Below are 18,728 nucleotides of genomic sequence, written 5' to 3'. Positions count from 1 at the left end.
TGCTTTGTGACTGCACTCTCTTGTTTTAAAATTTCACCCATTTCCCCCTGAGATTTTTGCAGTTTTCCTTCACATTGTGCTTTGAGATGGCTCAAGTCAAGGAAATGTTTATTTAAACCATGTCAACACACTAAACATGGGGTCCCTTACTTAGAACTTGACTAGTTCCTTCTCCCATTCTGAATGGAGCCACTCTGATTAAAGTTCATATATTCTAACACATGCAGTAACCCTCATCTCTTTTCTGATGTTAACAGTATGCAGAGTTGCAAAAAATAGCCTGAGATTAATTCAAACATACACTTTCCCTGCATGTTACATAGATAGAAAAGAAACAATGACACTCTTTCTGCACGTCATTGGTACTCAGTAGGATATATCAAAAATGGTCTCTAGATAAATTTTTTTCAGGTTTCTGTGTATTAATCACTATCTATATTTTAAAATGATCAACTTTTTATGGTTATTTCATATCTCCAAGTACTTTGAATGGCTGTTTAGTGCTAAATGTCATTTGTATGTAATATACATATTTTACTTAGAAATGTAAGGCTTGTATTCAATGATAATTTATAATCATATGCATAATCATTTGGTTGATTTTTTGATCAAAAATGGATGCCATAATTATTTTCATTAAACTCAAGATGGAAAGGTTGTTTTTGCAAGCTTGTGACTTGTGTAGTGTATAGTGTGTGTGCTTTCAGAACTTTTGAATGCTCAGCCACATGCCTCAGAACTTGCCTTTTAACAGGACATTAGGCTGACTTACACAGCCAGCTACCATTCCCAGGTGTCAAAATCAGGGGTATAGGAATTTTCCTACTGGTTATTCTTAAGTACATAAGCTCTGTCTGCTGGACCCCATTTCTATTCTTAGTAAAATCTTCTTTGTCTTTTGTTCTTCTGAATAATACCTATATAAATACCAAGACTAATGGGTATATCATCTTGTTCAGACTGTGCTTACACATATACATATTTTCAGTAACAAGGTTCTGGTAATGATAACTGAATCTTATCATGTCTTCATATTTGCATGCAAAATATAAGCATGTTGTTTAGCATCTTTGTACTTGTGTGTTTTTCAGGCAGAGGGTACCAGACTTCAGCGAGAATTCCGAGGATATTTAGCAGCAATCAAAGGTAATGTGTATGTGTGTTGTTTACCACCTGTTTCCAAGCACAAGTTGTTCTTGGAATTTGTAAGAGACAGGAATGAGTGTTAATGAGAGCCCCACTTGGCTTCCTGGCAAATAGCATACTGGAACACAGGTGTTTCATTCCACCCACTTCCATTTTCCATGATAGTTGGAATATACAAGGACAAATATACATATGCCCTTCTGCTGAAAACTAAGAATAAATGCCACCCACATGCCAGGGGTTTCTAGGAAGGCTTGTTAGATAGAGTGAGTGGGAGACTTTACTGAATTAAAGCTGCAGCTGGCTTCCCTTCCGAGGGAGTTAGGTACCAAGATACAACAATACTCACAGACTCACTCAGCCCTCTCACTATTAGGAGCAAGGAGTTGCAGGAGAAGCAGGTAGTGGGGTTGGGTACCAGGGAAAACATGCCTGTGACTTGCAAGAAGAAAAAGAAAGCCCAACTGTGTATAAAGTCTTGACAAAGTACAACCTAGGGAAAAGAGAGGCTTTTGCTTGGTTTCTGACCTTTGTCATGCAATCTAGGAGGCTAGTGGAACAGGGAAGACAGGAATGAATGGTGAGGTGTGCTAGCCAGGCTGCTCTCCACTTACCATCAGGCCTCCTGTCTCTTTGAGTCAGAGCCAAAGGCACCAACAGATTTGATGCTCCATAGAGCAGACCTCGAGATAGGTGGAAAGGGATGAAATATCTTAAAAGCAGTCTAGGGAAAACTCTACAAACACTGAGAAAATCATGGGAGGCTGAATTTCACTGCTTCCCGATTCAGATAAAGATTTAAACACGCACATGTAAAAGTTTCAGTATTAGAGTAAAATACAAAGTATTTAGTCCCCATTTTTGGGTGAATGGGGTCTTGGCAAGATACATAGTTGGGTGATGGAACTCACTTGCTTAGTTAAGGTGAAGCTCTAGGTTCAGTCCCCGGCACTGCATACCAGAAAGAAACAAAGAACTTCTGAAGGATGTGACCCAGGAGATGCCATCCTTTTTTTTTTTTTTTTTTTTTTTTTTTTTTTTTTTTTAAGTATATGGGCTGCCGAAGAGAGCACATTTTTTGACTTTTTTACACACACCTTTTGACACAGCATTTCACTTCTAAGGAGGTATTCTCACAGTTTTAATACAATTCTTTATGTTATGGTGATGTTGTCCAACCATAAAATAGCCTTCATTGTTACTTCATAATTGTAATTTTGCTACCATTATGAATCTTAATGTAAATATCTGTATTTAGTGACCCCTTGTGAAAGGATCTTTTCACCCTGAAGGGGTCATGACCCACATGCTGAGACCCACTGTCCTATATAGTTGTGTGTAAGTTGGTCTCTTTTACCTCCTTAGTACAGAGGATGCCACAGAAAAAGACTGGCATAATTCTTTTCTCTAATATGAACTAAAAAGGGAGCCCCCTTAAGAGAGGCATTAGTTCTAGTGAGAAACTGGATGGTGCATGAAAGCCTGCTGCTTCTGGTGACCACATCTCTCTGAAGGAGAAGAAATAATGTGAGCTTGCTCCTCCTTGATGTCTGCTGATTGGGTGGTATTTGATAGTTATATTCACAAGCAGTGGCCAAGGATGGTTAGGATGAATGCTTATACAGATGCCTGATGAGCTTCTCAGAGTGCTTCTTAGAGCTGCCTGTGATACTGTGTTCTGCAGAGCTGCTGTGGGATAAGCAGTACATCCCAGATGGTTTTTCTTCTCAGTGTCATGAAGAATAAGTAATATTCTCCAGAACACATCTTGGGGTAGGGAACACACTTAAACACAAGGAGTATGCATGCATTAAGTAGATCATAATTGGCATTTGTGAAGACAATTCACTCGAGGACAATTTTTGTTTACACAGAGAACATTGGTTAATTGATAACACTGCAATGCACACAACATCATAGCAGCAGCACCAAGGAAAGGGATACAGCCCCAGAGGATCCTGGATGTTCAGACAATTTGGGGAGGAGTGCTGAGCCACTGGCTGCATTCACAGACACTATTTCAAAACTAGTGTCCTGGCTCTATCTCACATAATTTTTCTTCTCTCTCTTCTGTAATATTTACCAAACCTAGGGTATAGAAGTTGTGTTGTAGATGTTCCAATTGGAGTTTTTTTTTTTACCGTGGCTATTTATTCTCTGAATTTGGATCTCTGTAGCCCCTGTCTAGTGCATAAAGTGAGCTTCGTTGAAGAAGCTACACATGACTGTGATTATAAAGACATGACTTTAGAATATATTTAGAAACTATATTGACTTAGAAAATTGGCAGTAGTAGGTTATCTATCTTCTAGGGTCCATTACTCCTTCAGCTTCCAATAGTTTGCTAGGCTAATAGTAACAAGAATGAATTACCTCCTGTTGAACATCCATAGTCTGATTAGAAAGTAGTTGGTAACTCCTAAGATAAAAGTGCTACTGTTGTACCCTTGGAACAATCTTATCATGCTTATTATTACTGTGGTTTGTGGCTTTACATTTGGGGAGGACTTTTGGTTTCTTTTTTTCCTTGATAATTTGCATAGCATTTCTAATATTATGAGAGCTAATCCCCAGGAGGAGGTTTTCAGGCCAGTTCCAACTCTGTTTCTCCAAGTCCCATCCATGTCTAAAATGTGTGGTGTGTCTTCAGACAGAGTTTTACATTCAACTTCTAAGAAGCAACCAAAGATAATGGCAGCAGCCTACATTGTTTTGGGAGTCTTGAATACCCCTCACCAACAATAGGAAGGGAGGTTTCTTTGCCTGGAGTTGGGGTTTCTGTTAGGTAATCAGTGGCTCTTGCAGGGAGCATTGTCATCCCATATAGTGTGACACCTTGACAACATTTTATAGACTTATTGGAGTAGTTGGCTACTATTCTATATAATATATGTTATTTTTAATTAAAACATATACTCCAAAGCTATGCAAGCAAAAAGTACTTATTGGAGTGCATTCTCTACCATTAGTCTTAGAGGATAACAGGAAGGTCATGAATGGAAATCTATTTTATTAAATGCCTTGGAGAAAGCCCTACATTTTGAATAGAGACTTCTATCCTATAGAAACTGAATATTCTTCCTATATGTAGTGGTCTGTAGTTGCTATACAAACTTGTAAATTACTAATCTTATAAAATATCATGTATTAGATATTAACTGCCACTAGTGGCTTTCAGGATGAACTCTGGTGTTCTGATGTTAACAAATTACTTTGTAAAGAAACTGGATTTTAGCTGTTTGTTCTTATCTTACATTTTGCCATCAGAGTGAGGTCTTTGTTTTTAGTTTGCCATTTGTAACGAGTATGGGTTTTTTCAGCCTGCCGCCAAGTCTTGTCCCGCTGCCACGCCAGCACCAAATAATACACAGAGACTCTGTATTTGGTATTATGCTGTTGGCCAGTTACTTGTTTCTTATAGGCTAGCTCTGTCTTAAGTATTAACCCATTTCTATGTATTTGCACGTGGTCTCCTTACCGGGGAGTGAGACAGGCGTCTGGTCTCCCCAGTCTCTCCATGCTGACTCCTACTTACTACTTCCTCTTTCCTCCTTGTCTCCTAGTCCCTCCTATCTTGCTTTCCTATTGGCCAACAGTGCTTTATTCATTAACCAGTATGAGAAACATATATGCATAATGGCATCTCCCATCAAAGATGTGTTGCATATGTTTAATTATATAAAGACCTGTTGCTCTTTTACCTTGCCTGCCTATGGCACTTGACTGGTCAAATTTAAAAAAAAAAAAAAAAAAAAAAAAGACAGATGAATGGCCAATAGCAAGGGAGAAGGTATAAGTGGAACTTCTGGGCAGGGGGTGTAAGTAGAAGGAGGAATTTAGGTTCAATAAATAAGAAAGAAAAGGAGATGCCCCGAGATGCCAGGAGGCAGCCACCCAGGCATGGAGGAAGCAGGAAAGTAGGACATTCAAAATGAAAGAAATGGAAATGACTCAAGGCAAAATGTAGATGAGTAGAAATATGTTAAATTATGTTATAAGAGCTAGTGGGTCAAGTCTAAGCTAAGGCTGAACATTCTTAATTAATAATACATCTCTGTGCCTTTCTTTGGAAAGACCCAAAGAAAATTCCAACTACTGTCTACCTGCTTCCTATGGAGTCAACTTCTTGGAGCCCATTTCTATGTTAAAATGGCCTCTTAAAAATTCCCTGTGTATAAGCATAGTAATGGACAGTCATTTTGGCTTAATAGAAACATTACTGTAACATCGTGCTTTTAGCATAGATGAGTAAAGTCTTACAAAATTTTATTTTGTCTGAGGTCAGTGTCATTTTTCACTACAAAGGTCATTTGACTGATAATGCCACTCCAAAACTTATTGAGGACCTGTTTCCATAGCTATTTATATAATTTTCATCAGATTCAGACAAAGACTTAAATACCAGAAAGCCCTTGTTATCTGGATTATAGAAGCACAACAACCAGTAACCAGTGTTTGTCATGAAATGAGGGTGTTTCTTAGTGCAAGTTTGCATGAATATGGGTTGGGACACACATGACATGTACTGTCTTTGTCACCTCATATGATATGAGGCATACCAAAACTCCAGGGTGTGGGAACCATCATCTATGTATAATCAGCGGTCAGGCAGACAGTAAAAACATAGGCTTACATGTCAAATTGTGTGATGGCTTTCACACACTCTTCTGTGATACACACTGTAATGTGTGTGTGTGTGTGTGTGTGTGGCCTCCTTTTATACTCCTTGGTGATTTTCATCTGTCCAGCCATCATGTGGCTGTTTTCAGTTTACATGATTCTGATCTTTGCTTCACTGCAGGACAGTCACTCTGCTTCCCTTTGTTAACCTCTTAGTGGCTAAAGCTTAGACACCAGTTTCGGCAGGTGGGGTCTTCCAGCAATTGTTTGCCTATTGTTCTGGTGTCATTCCTGAGCCACCTAGCATTTGCATCTTATCCTCCATGCTTTGCTGGGTATGGTCATGTCAGGAGGTGGTAAGGGGGTGGTGTTTGCAAAGCCCTGGAGATGCTTTTTACCCCTACTGCTCATAGACATTCCCCTTTGTTACTATTATTAATAAGTGTATGTGTTTGCAACCTACTGATGTGTAAAGAAAAATTTGACCTGTAGGTTCATGAATCCAAAGCATTCTAAAAGGTGCCATTCAAAACTATATTCATAGTTTGGAGAAATATTGACAAAATACATTTGTATTTGTCTTTGTAACACCTAAGTTCCATTTGAATTGTAACTACTTTCAATAATTTTACTGTTTACATTAAGTAACCACTTTCAACTGATATATATATATATACTTTATTTTTTACAGTGATTCAGGATTAATTTTTTTAAATTTTGTAGCTTTGTCTATTATTTCAGTGTCCTAGATATTTGTTGCTAGATTCCCCTTAATAAGTGACTAAAGGATGTTATTGTTGCAGTTCTGAGAATACAACAGTGTTGACTTCTGAAACCCAGTGTCTTGCTACATTAAGTAACTGAAAATGTGTAATGTGAGAAAGAATATGAGACTCAGAGACTTGCAGTGAAACATGTAGCTGTGCCATCACATTTGCTTTTGTGTCACTTATGAAAGCAGGGGAGAAGAGAACAATGCCTTCCCCACATAACAGGGACTGCTTTTCTCCAATGCCAGGCATGCAGGAAGCCTCAATGAAGCTCACCGAGTCACTCCATGAAGTCTACGAGCCCGATTGGTATGGGCGGGAAGATGTGAAGATGGTTGGTGAGGTAAGAGCCAGGTGGCAGCTCATAGGAGTCCTGCGGTGGCTCCCAGAAGACTTCTGCTGCTCATCCCACCTACCACTCCCCCACTTCAGGACACCAATCATAAAATAAGACTCACTCAGAAAGCAGCCTGGAGTTTTATGGCCTAAATCATCTCCCACTTGCAGTGTGAGGAAAAGTTGATTCCAAAACTTCCAAAATCTTTGAAAAGATTTGGGTTAAAAAAAATGCTTTTCTTCAAAATAACAATAACTCTTTTCTGTTACATAATATAGGTTATAACAGATATTTTTGGCAGAGACTTTTAATAGGTGTGGCTTTAATGCAGTTCATCCTTTTATTCCTATATCCCTTTTAATCAACCATCTTGGAAGAAGAAACAAAAAACCCAGACGTCCCATTCCCCATAGTATAATTAGTCCATTCACTCAAATCAACTGGACTTCATGGCATCTTTGGACTTTGAAATACCCTCACACCTGACCTGAAGGCTACAGCTCTGGGTCACCTGGCCTGGGTGTCACTACTTTGTGGAAAATGCAGGGGAACAGACAGCAAGAATGGCTGTGTGACCTCAGGCAGTTCCTTTATCTTCTTGGGATTAATTTCCATGTCCAAAATGGGAATAATAAGTATACTAACTGAAAACACATTTGAATCTTGTGTTCGGGTCCCCTAGTTATTGTTCAGAGTATGTTGTAGTCATCGATGGAAGCTTCTAGGCAGTTTTTGTCTTCCACCCAAGTTCTTTATTGAAACAAAGAGCAATTGTTTGTCATTTCATCGCTTAGGTTGAGTCAATATAACCCCTTTAGGAAGAGGAGATCTGAGTTAGATGATACCAGCCAAAGCCAAGGGGAAGGCTAATTCTATAAGCTGCACCTCTCTGCAGCCCTGGAAAAGGGCTTCACAGAGTGTCTCCGAATGCTGCATGACAACAATGTCACCCTGATGGTGATCTTTGTAAGATCATTAGAACTGAAACAAGAGCCCATTTATCTATGAGAAATACTCTTTTTGGATATATTCCATCCCCTAAAATCTTTCAGGATGAGGATTTGACAAAACTGTTCCCACACACCATTTTCTAATGCAACTATCAAGTGTTTTATCATCTTACATTTTTCAGTATTAAAACATCATATTTCATCATGTTGCTAAATGCCTATCTTACTTTGTACATTTCTGGCTAATAACGTATTCTCAAAACCAATCACAAACAAGGAAAATTTAAAGAATAATGGAAAGGTGTTTTTATCCTTAGAACATGATTCCATTTTGTCCAAGGCAATGCCATTATTGACACTAATTCTTTAATGAAATGGCTTCTATACTACAGAGGTCCCTGTGGATTCCAGACTATTTGGACCCTCCATTCCAAGTGCAAACATCACCCTTTGGATAACCAAACAAGAGATCATCACATGTTCAGAGTGCTTACTCATCACTGATGATGAGCTCTTTCAGTTACTTCATTTGCATAAGATTCCTATAATAACTAGGATTAGTTTTTGAAGTGTTAAAAAGGAAACAAAATGCAAATATAACTTATTTTGTTTGTTTTGGAGATGATCTTATATAGCCTAAAATAGATTCAAACTTACTGTGTAGCTAAGGCTAGCCTTGATCCTCTAGATTCTATTTCCCAAGTTCAGGGATTATAGGTGTGGGGCATTATATCCAGCTTTAAGTTTTTTTTTAAAAAAACAAGATCATGAATTAGCACTCACTGACAGTGAGGGAAAGATGCCCTCCCTTTTGCCCCTGCCACCTGTGGTGGGTTAGGAACCTGGCCACCTTACCAGCTGCAGCACTCAGGAAAGTGGGCCTAGGCAGTACAGCAGAGCTGACCCTATTGACAGGGGTACAAGTGAATATGAGCACAGGAGATCTGGCCCTGGCCCTCCTCTGCCTTATGATGGTGTGGTAGGAGAGCTAGCCCTGAGGTCGTAAGAGTGGGAAAGCCATTCTTGCCTCTCAGGAGCTCTATGTCTTAGCCCATGCACCTAGTCTGTGCAACACAGTAGAGTTGGCCCTGATGGTCCAGGTGTGTGAGAGCTGCCACTGAGGGTATGAAAGCAAAAGAACTGGCTCTGTTCTTTGCTCATTACTGTAAGGGGTGAACTAGCCAGGCCAATGCTGGAGAGCTCACTCTGGTGATGAGGACAGGGGAGAGCTAGTGGTTGACTAGCCCTCCAACTAACTACCCAGGCCAAGAACCAGGGTTATGTGTTGGCTCACCTCTACACCCACCCCATCTATGATCTACGGAGACATGTAAAGGTCCTGTAGGCCTAAAACTGTAGGATCTCCATGACACAGGGCAACAACAGTATGCTCAAGAGGAGTCCCAGTGAGGGCCCAGCATTGACAGTATAGTAGACACTAGAGACCTCAAACCAGACCAATAACTCTTTGCAATGAACACTTGAAAGTAAAGGTATGTGGAAAAAAGGGTTCACAGCATGACTCACTGTGTCACACTACACAATGAGATCTTCTCTCTCTCTTAAATTTTATTTTGTTTGGGATAGTGGAGGTGCAAGGCCAGAGAGCAGATACAAAGGAATTGGGAAATGAAAGGGATAGAGATGTATGATGTGAAAGATACAAAGAATAAATAAAAAGAAAGTTTAAAAAAAGATTTACTACTCATAAATTTGAAAGTGATAGCCCAGACATGGCATGGTAGACTGTCAAATATCTGACCCTTTTTTTATTTTCCAATCCACTGGATACCTCATAACTAGTAAGATTTTCCCAGTATGATAGACTCTTCATTCTGTAAATGATGTTTCAGCCACGTTTTGTTGTTTGGTTCTGTCTGGGTTGGTTCTAGCTTCATCAACTGTGGCAGAGGAATTCGCTGTCTCACAGGAGCTCTTCTCAATCTTTAGCTCTAATATCCATCTACTGGGACATGAGAACCTGCTAAAGAAAGCATCTGCATCTTTTAGTAATTCAGAATCAGGGATGTATTCTAAAGGAGCCATGCTCTTAGCTTCTGTTGTTAACTACAACAGATTGTCTTAATATTTGTATCTTAATTAGTTCATATTGCATCTTCTAACATCTCAGAATGTTAGAAGTTTTGTAGCTTTAGATATTTTTGGGGTTTAGTGAAATGTGTCTGAGATTACCGAGTCACTGTCCCTTTATTTTCCTTTTAGAGGTGTGATGTGCTGTGGGAGGACTTCCATCAGAAACTAGTGGATGGGTCCTTGCTGACATTGGACACCTACCTGGGCCAATTTCCTGACATAAAGGTATTTCACTGTGTGAAGAAAATAATGGAATGGTCACATGTAGTTATTGGAACCAGGGCAATAGAGGAGAATTAAAAGATCTCAGGATGAAATGAAAGATATTTATAACTTTTCATTTAGTCAAGCATGGGCTTTTATTCTATTCCTATTATCGTGAAATAAAATTCAGCTACAGAAATCAAAGTGTCTCTCTTAGTGGACACTTCAATGTTTCTTTCTTTGCCAAAGTCTTTTTTATCTATAAGCCTGTAGATACAAACTCAGAAATCAAATGTACCAAAAATCCAAATCTTCATTATAGTCAAACCTTGTGGGGTGATTTTCATTAGAATAAATGGTCACAGGGAATGGGGAAACCTAACTGTAAATGTGGGGAGAAATCTGATATTTTGCTATTCACTGCTAGTTTTACATGTGGTCACAGAACACCTGGGCATTTTTTCTGTCTTTGAAAATTTCACATCAAAATTGAATATAAGCCTTTTAGGTGTATTTGCATTAGGATGTAAATGCTTTATGTTTAAAAACAATTGATTTAGTTCTTAACTCCTTTGCAAGGGTGAACAAAAGAAGTGAATGGTTTAATGCTATGGATTTGGAACTGATTTTGGGGGTAAAGATGAGTTTAAGCAAATGTCTGTGTGCAACAGATATGCAGCACTAGTTCCTGTGTTCAAGATGCAGTCAGGGCACTTTGTCCTTTTAGCAGGGTGAGGAGGCTATGATCCAGCACCTGTGGGCATCTGGAGCATTTCCTTGTACAAATCCACTGTGCCCTGACCTTTTCTATAGTTGTGAACAAACACCAGGAAACTTCCTATAGGAAAATCACTGGCCCTGGCCATCCAGTGAAATGAAACAGCTTCCATAAAACAGCACACAGGGTGAGGACTAGCTTTTCTGCTTCCACAGGGCATGAATAAAGAGAACTGCCCAATATGGGAAGAACAGTTGCCACTTGCTGAGTACTTACTGGTCATGAACTTTAGTGAATCTCTCCAAAAATGTTCCTCTCAGTGGCTGCATGTCAAGGAAACAATTCTGAATGATGGCTTCCCAATGTTGTTAGCATAGCCACCAGTGGTTTATTCCCTGTGTTTTCATTTGTTTTGAGTCTCTGTGCTGGTGTCTGCATCTGTCAGCAGACATTGAAATCTAGAAGGCAGCTACTAGAATTTACTAGGTTCTTAGAATAAAGAATTTGATGAGGGGCACATGGATAGTGTTAGAAACAAAATGCTTATTGATAAGCACAGCACCCAGGTAAGGAAGTGACCAGAGATCTAGGAAAGGTTAGGTCAGTGGTGTTTCTTTCAGGCATGCTGGGAACTGTACTATGCACACTGATGAGCCTGCTATATTTCTTGTCACCTTTGTTCTGGAGAGGTTCTTATCCCTGCTCTATCTTTGGATTCTGATGTGTTCATTTTAATGGTCTTGGCCCTCAAAGTCACCCCATCAGATTTTGAGAAACCTGTGTTTCTGTAGTACAGCCCACTTCCTGTTCTTTTTAAATAAACATTAAAAACACTCGCAAATAAATAAAAATACCATGTGCCAAAATTAGCCAGACCCAAACTCTATACAACTTAATGAACTTATGTACATTTAAATTTGGCATTTGAAATGGAAGCTATGAAGCTTCACATTAGATTTCACACTTTCAATACTGAATGCATTTTATGCACTTATCCACCACCAAATCCATCTGTTCTTCAAAATCTCCAGTTATCAAGAGAGCTGGACCCTGTCAGTGCGGAGATCAAGGCCAAATCAATAGGCAATCTTTCTAAAAGTGGGACCATTGTACACTTGTCGAAATTTTTCTTTCTGAAGGAGGAGTACAGAGTTTTAAAAAGCTTTCTTTTCACTGAACTCAGAGAAATGGCAATGGCAACTAATTCTGTGGTAGATTCAAGTGTCATCCAAGATTGAACTGGCTCCTCAGTATGTTAAATAATTGTGTACCAATACTTTTTCAAGACAGGGAGTTAGGACATGGCAGCCACATACCCTGGGCTGTGCCAGGCAATGAAACTACTTCAAGTGGCCACACACCTCTCTAGTATCTCTCAACCAAGGCTTTTCTTTGCGTTTGCTGTGTAGCTAAGAGCCTTTCAAGTAATGTCTGTTTTCCAAGAGAGAACTGATTGGTAGATTGAATCAGTGTATCCAGGGGAGAAAGAGAAACCAGGTCTTATCCTTCTAACTTCTGATATTACTTCTATTGCCTGCTAGTTCAATTTCCATAAAATTGTAATCTAAAAGTTAGAAAAAAAATAAAGAAAACAGTATTCTACCTGAAAACCTAAATCAGCTTGCAACTTGTCTGATTCTATTGCCATTTCATAGTGTGACTGAACTAAGTATGGTTGGGGTTTACTAGATAAATAGACAACTAAAAGGAATCTTGATTTCAGAAGGAAAAAAAAAACAGGTGCAGTATTACCCAGAGACAATTATTTTATTGCTCTGTTTCCTAAAAGTATAGAATTACAAAGCAATCATGAACAGAATTACAGGGTTGAAACAAAACAAAATCGATTACACTGGTTGCTCATATCGGTTTATTTGAAATCAACATGATTTAACAAGTGGAACTTTTACCTAAGGAGCCTCTTTCTTGAGAGTCATCATTGACTTCACACACAAGTGTGATCCATCAGTGGCAGCACATCTAGGGACTGGGGAATAACAGGTCTTCATGATACTCTGAAGGCACATACATGCTGAGATTTTACATGTGTCATGTGAAGAAGCTGGACCAGTCTCTTCTCCCCTTTTAGCCTTAACTCTCAAGCACCTTTGACAAAATTATCAACCAACTCAGAGGATTGGAAAACTATGTAACATGACCAACAATTAAGGGAATATCGTGGATATATTAAGAAAGACACAATTTGTAGAGCGGACAATAGCTATATTCAAATGTGTATGTGTAAACAGATTTTAATTTTACATGTACTTAAGGAATGCAATAGAGGAGTAGGAGTAGACTCCCCTAAGGTCATAAAATGATGGTTGGTGAATGTGTAATGAAGGGGTTATTGTTGGAAAGAAGCATTATGAGTAAAACTGACTTCCTTGGCTCCTACTTGAATCAACAGGCCATGTGCATTTAAAACGTCAGGCAAATTCCCAAACATTTACTATAGCCTATCACAAAGGACTATGAAGCACCATTCATGAGGATGATGTTTGACTTTTGAGCTGTGACTGGCAGGGCACTCCATTGTGTAGTGTGACATCTAGAAATCAACATTATAATTAAAACCTACATGGCACCAACCCAGGCAGGCTTACAGCTGTGAACAGTTACTATAAAATGCAGTTTTGATTCTAAGTTGGCAGCCATGCATGAGCAACTAAGCATATATTTACTTCAGTGTGCCAAATTGAATTCCAAATTGGGGTTGTTAGAGAATTTTTAAAAGTGTAACAAATTATTTTCTAAACTAAGCAGTGAGGAATTTTGAGAAATTTTAATTAAATTTATTATTGCTTAACATTTATTACTATTACTTAAATTGGCTTATTTAATTAAGTTTACTATTGGGTAACTAATTAGAATTGTATTGTATAAAAACGTTAATCTGAGTTAACTCTGTTCTTATGACACTTTATTATTTATTTATTTATTGTTTCATACTCCTAAAATGCCACACAGGAAAGGAAATAAGCTTGATTTGTTGTCCCAGCACAAAACTGTATGTGTTGAGTGAATGGCAGATCTTAAAATATTCACTTCCACCCTAGTAAGCTGCCCTCTGAGAGAGCCTTGTCAGTTATACAGGGAAATGTCTCACAAGAATTCACTTCATTTACTTCTTGAACAAAACCAAATTACCAGTGTACTCTTCTACCTCATTCCAAAGCAAGGGAGTAACTGAATTTCAGCTCTTTCCAAAGACCAATTCAATCTTCAGTAGCTTAAGATTTGCTATTTGGAAGATATTAAAGTTGTCTCTAGGGCAGATGCACATCTGTATAGAAGAGCTCTGGGGACATTGGACAATGCACAAGCATCTGCCCCTTAGAAGGAAACAGTCAGGTGCTTGTTAAAAACAATGAGTTTTATCATCATTCTGGCACAAGAGGTCCCCTGCCTGGGCTAACTCAATGACTATCATAAGGCCACTCTGGGTGTGTCTTAAAGCATTCCATTGCCATTGGAAAGTAGTAGAAACAGGAAATTATTATTGGATTGAAAATTAAGATTTGAAGCTGCTCAGAGTGAATAACCTTCTGAATCTACCTGTCATCAGACTCAGGGAACTGTGGAGGATTGGTGCTGAGTGGCAGGAATAATTAGCAGGGACTGGGGAGGCAGGGGAGGGGGCATTAACAGAGTCCCAGAAGCAGGATTGGGTTGATAGGAGGTCAGGCAGGAGAGATCTCAGAAGGTGCAAATTGGAAGCAGGCAGTCTCTGGCAGCTGCTCGCCTTGCACTCACACCTGAGAGTCAGCTGCCCTCTTGAGTGCTGTTTCTTGTGTCTCATCTTCTCCTGTGTCAGTCGGTAGAGTGGATTTCTAATTTAATTCCTGTTCAGCTCAGGCATGGTGATTGTTCTAGGCAAATTCTAGATTAATCTCCTGAAACTTCATATTCTGTGAGTAAAATGGGAACAATCCTTACCATAGCCATTCTGTAGGTTGCTGTAAAGAGTCTTCTGTGGTTACTGTGTTGCATTAAACCATAAGTATATTATTAATACTTTTTCAATCTTATTAGCTTACCCAATATAAAAGGTTTTCAGATGTTATCTCACGAAATGGTGTTTATTTTTAGGCCTACTGCAAGCAGCCAAAGTTGCAGAGACATATAATGCGTGGCTGTCAACTCTTCTCTCAGGCTAATTAAGTCAGAATCTAAGTCTAGATCTCAGAATTCAGTGTATTTTTCCCTATTTGTTTATTGGCTCCACCTCTTTAACTAAACATTTTAGTAATTACCATACCTTTATAAATATACATTTTCAACTGTCATATTTAACTCCACACAGCTTATGCTACTTAATATATCATCTGCATCACTCATGATATACTCTACTCATCCTTCCATTTGGGGTATGGTTTACCCATATTTCACTCTACAGTGTTATAAGCTCCATAATACACCACCTCTGTTTTTTGTTGCTATTGTTGTTCAGAATGGGTAGTAATGTCTTCATGCAATTAAAAATGAAGACAGTTGTACACATTTACCTTGACTTTTACCCTCTATTTTTTCTTTTTCTTTTTTTTTTTTTTTTTTGACTTTTACCCTTTATATTATTCGCTACATCGTGCAGTTTCATTTATTGTGTTAAAAGTATGCTGGGAATGAATTCCCTGTTTTTGTCTGAGATTTTCTTTCACCTGCATTTCTAGAAGTTACTTTTACTTCCAGAAATAGTCTGACTTTAAAAGATTTTTTTCACAACTTATTTTTTTTAAATATTTTATAGCTGGTATTGTTTTATGCCTTATATGTTTTCTAAAGTTTAGTTTGCTGTAGTTCTTTCTTGTGGACATACTATACTTACACTATTTTTAAATTACTTTTTATCTTAGTATAGAAAATAATGAATTCCATTCTCTCATTTTCATGCACACACACACACACACACACACACACACTCTCTCTCTCTCTCTCTCTCTCTACTGTATTTTGCTCATGTTCAGTCACTTTCCTCCTCCTATGTTTTTCATTATTATTGATTTTAAATGGTCTGATTAATATAGGCCTGGGTGTCCACAGGTCAGTATTTTTCCCTTCTAGGTTTCTCAGATCTGTATTGTTATTGAGCATTTAGGTTCATAAACCTGATGCCCAGTTTCCCTGTGTTTTAAAACAAATGAGAGAGCTGGAATTGATAAAAAAAATGGATTCATGTACAGTTTGGCCATCACTATAAGTAGATAGTCAGCAGTGGGGGGAGGTAGATAGTTAGCAGCAGGTGATAGTCAGCAGCGGTAGGTAGTCAGCAGAAGGAGGTAGTCAGCAGCGGTAGATAGTCAGCAGTGGTCTAGGCAGTCAGCAGCTGGCAGGTCAGTAGATCACATCTTGAAGGACATGGGCCTTGTGCTATGGAGGTCTGCAACCCAGAGAAGTTCTTTTCTGTTTAGGTTGAGTTTCTTTATGGGCAGCTTCCTGAAAAGTAACTTGTTCCACATGAGGGAGAATCGTCCATGTTGGCTGCTATACAGCTCTGGGAGTGGGTCACTGTGCACATAATTTCAGGCTATATGGTCCCTGTGCAAGTAGGCGTCATACAAATGAAGATTGTCCTGGATAAGCAAAATTCAGTCCTGATCAAAAACTTGGTCATGGGGCTGAAGTTCTGTGTTGTTAAGGTTGCTGTATGCCATGGCTAGTGGTTCAGGATTTCTGCACCAAGCTTGTAAAATGTCCTTGATGAGGTGGCCATGGGAATGAGCTAGCATATGAGCAGTATCCCCATGTACTGGACACCGGCATTTCCAAAGTGATACATTAGCTCTAGGGATTCTAAAGTTAAAGGACAGTGATAACTCCAAAAGATTTCTTAGAAAGTAAAACTGTCTTATAGGGAACTTCCTTTGGTATGCTATTATAATCATAAAACAAAATCTAATGTGGCTTTCTTCTATCTTCTGACTGCAAGCATGTTAAGAGTGAGCATAGATGCCAATAGAGAGTCCGGGTTTGCCTGCTACACCAGAGAAACTCCGCAATTTTCCTGCTCTTTGATGGAAATGTATGCCTTTAGCAACTCATGACTGGCCGCATTATTATCAGAAGGGACACTGTTTACTACACAAAGGTCTGAGAGCTTCATTCTGATGTCTAGCTGTCTTTCTTCCTATTCATATTTTGGCTCACCTCTGTCTCCTGTTAAAGCTCTCACCTTCCATGTCAGTGAGATGACTCAGCATGTAGGGGTGCCTGCCACCAAGCCTGGGAACCCACCTGAGTTCAGTCCCAGAAAGCCACATGATACAAGGAAAGAACAGGCTCAACAGATAGTTTTCTTTTTTTTTTTTTTTTTTAACTGTACTCACCCAGGCACATACAAATGTAATTGCAGCAATTCTTTAATGTCTTCAGCTGCTGTCTTTGACAGAAAGCATTTGATCTTTGACTTTTGGCAGTCATAGACTCTTACCACCTCTTCATCAGTTCACGTGTTTTCCATGTTGACAGAATCGCATTGCTAAGCGCAGCAGGAAGCTTGTGGATTATGACAGTGCTCGCCATCACTTGGAGGCTCTGCAGAGTTCCAAAAGGAAGGATGAGAGTCGGATCTCTAAGGTAGGGATGGATCCAGTGCATGACATCACTCTCCAAATCTTAAGGCATGCAGCAGCCTTGTTTTTAAAAATTAGATATTTCCCTTTTAAAGGACAGACTTCAAAGTAAGTTATACTTTTCTAAGCTACTTTCCTTAAAATGCTGTTATAAGTGAGATCCATGAGTGACAGTTACGGACATATTTTGACCAGAATAAATTTGAGCCCTTTGCAGTGTTGCAAGATCAAAGAAACCAAGGAGAGTTTCTTTGCTTCTTCATGGTCTGTGAATACTGCTAAAATACAGATTCTAGTGGGAGGCCAACCTTGGAATTCTCAGACGAGACTCCCAATTGAAAATAAAGACAGAAGCAACTTTTACATAACATCAATTTATTGTATTTATTGCAGCAGCTCTTACCATTTTAATAGTTATTTTCTCTAATTATGTGATGAACACCATGCCTAGATAACTTGTAGAAGAAAGGTTTATTTGGGGCTTTGGGTTTTGTAAGGAAATGCATCCATCACCAGCACAATGGGGGAGTATGGCAGCTGGCAGGCATGGCAATTGGATCAGGATCTGGGAGCTCACACTTTAAATCATAGGAAGCAGAGAGATCAAAGTCAAAATTGGGAGAGTCTTTAAGCTTTCAAAATCTGACCCCCAAATGACACACTTCCTTCATCAAGGCTATACTGCACAAACCCCTCAAACAGTATTACCAACTGAGGACCATGTATTCAAATGCCTGAGACTATGGGGTTCATCCCATTCAAGCCACCACAGTCATGTGTGTCAGCATTGCAGATGCCAGCTTTCTACTACTCCCTAGGATCCAATCTTTGTCTTTTCTATCACATACCATTGCCAAAGCATCTTCCAACATAGCATCCCTAGATCAGGTTTTCTACTGTTCACATCTCTTAATGGTCCCCATTAGGAGAAAACAGCCTAATCTCCCATCATGACATGTACGACTTTCACAGTTTGGTTATAACTTACTTGTCTACCCTTACAAAATTTCAAGCCTTTTACTTCCTCCTTTCTTCTATGCACCCACCCTGAGCAGATCCAAGCACACCAGCAAGGTTGTGTCCTGGAATTTCAGCCCGTGTTTCATTGCCTTTATATACAGTGACTGAATATTTTTTCTTTGTAGTATGTTCTATAGCAAATTACAAGTCTATGTTGAAAATATACCTAGTAGTAATTTATATTTTGTATGGAAATTGAACTGTTCCATGGGAGCATTCATGAGCAGTATCCACAACAGAGATCTGTAGAGGCAGTATAGCATTTCTGTAGAATCAACGAATCAGACCAAAGCTCAA

General features: G+C 39.0%; 1 protein-coding gene across 1 annotated transcript in view; it reads left to right on the top strand.

Moving 5' to 3' along the window:
• Amph (amphiphysin) overlaps positions 1-18,728 on the top strand; it is a 190,960-nt gene that overhangs the window by 111,672 nt on the left and 60,560 nt on the right. The window contains exons 3-6 of the mRNA XM_051194671.1: positions 1,092-1,146; positions 6,785-6,879; positions 10,047-10,142; positions 17,308-17,415. Coding sequence (XP_051050628.1) covers positions 1,092-1,146; positions 6,785-6,879; positions 10,047-10,142; positions 17,308-17,415 — 354 coding nt within the window. The remainder of the gene's footprint in view (positions 1-1,091; positions 1,147-6,784; positions 6,880-10,046; positions 10,143-17,307; positions 17,416-18,728) is intronic.

This window comes from Phodopus roborovskii, unplaced genomic scaffold, assembly GCF_943737965.1.
Source record: "Phodopus roborovskii unplaced genomic scaffold, PHOROB, whole genome shotgun sequence".
Classification (NCBI taxonomy): Eukaryota; Metazoa; Chordata; class Mammalia; order Rodentia; family Cricetidae; genus Phodopus; species Phodopus roborovskii.
Note: the sequence above shows the minus strand (reverse complement) of the source record. Positions and strands in the feature narration are given on the sequence as shown.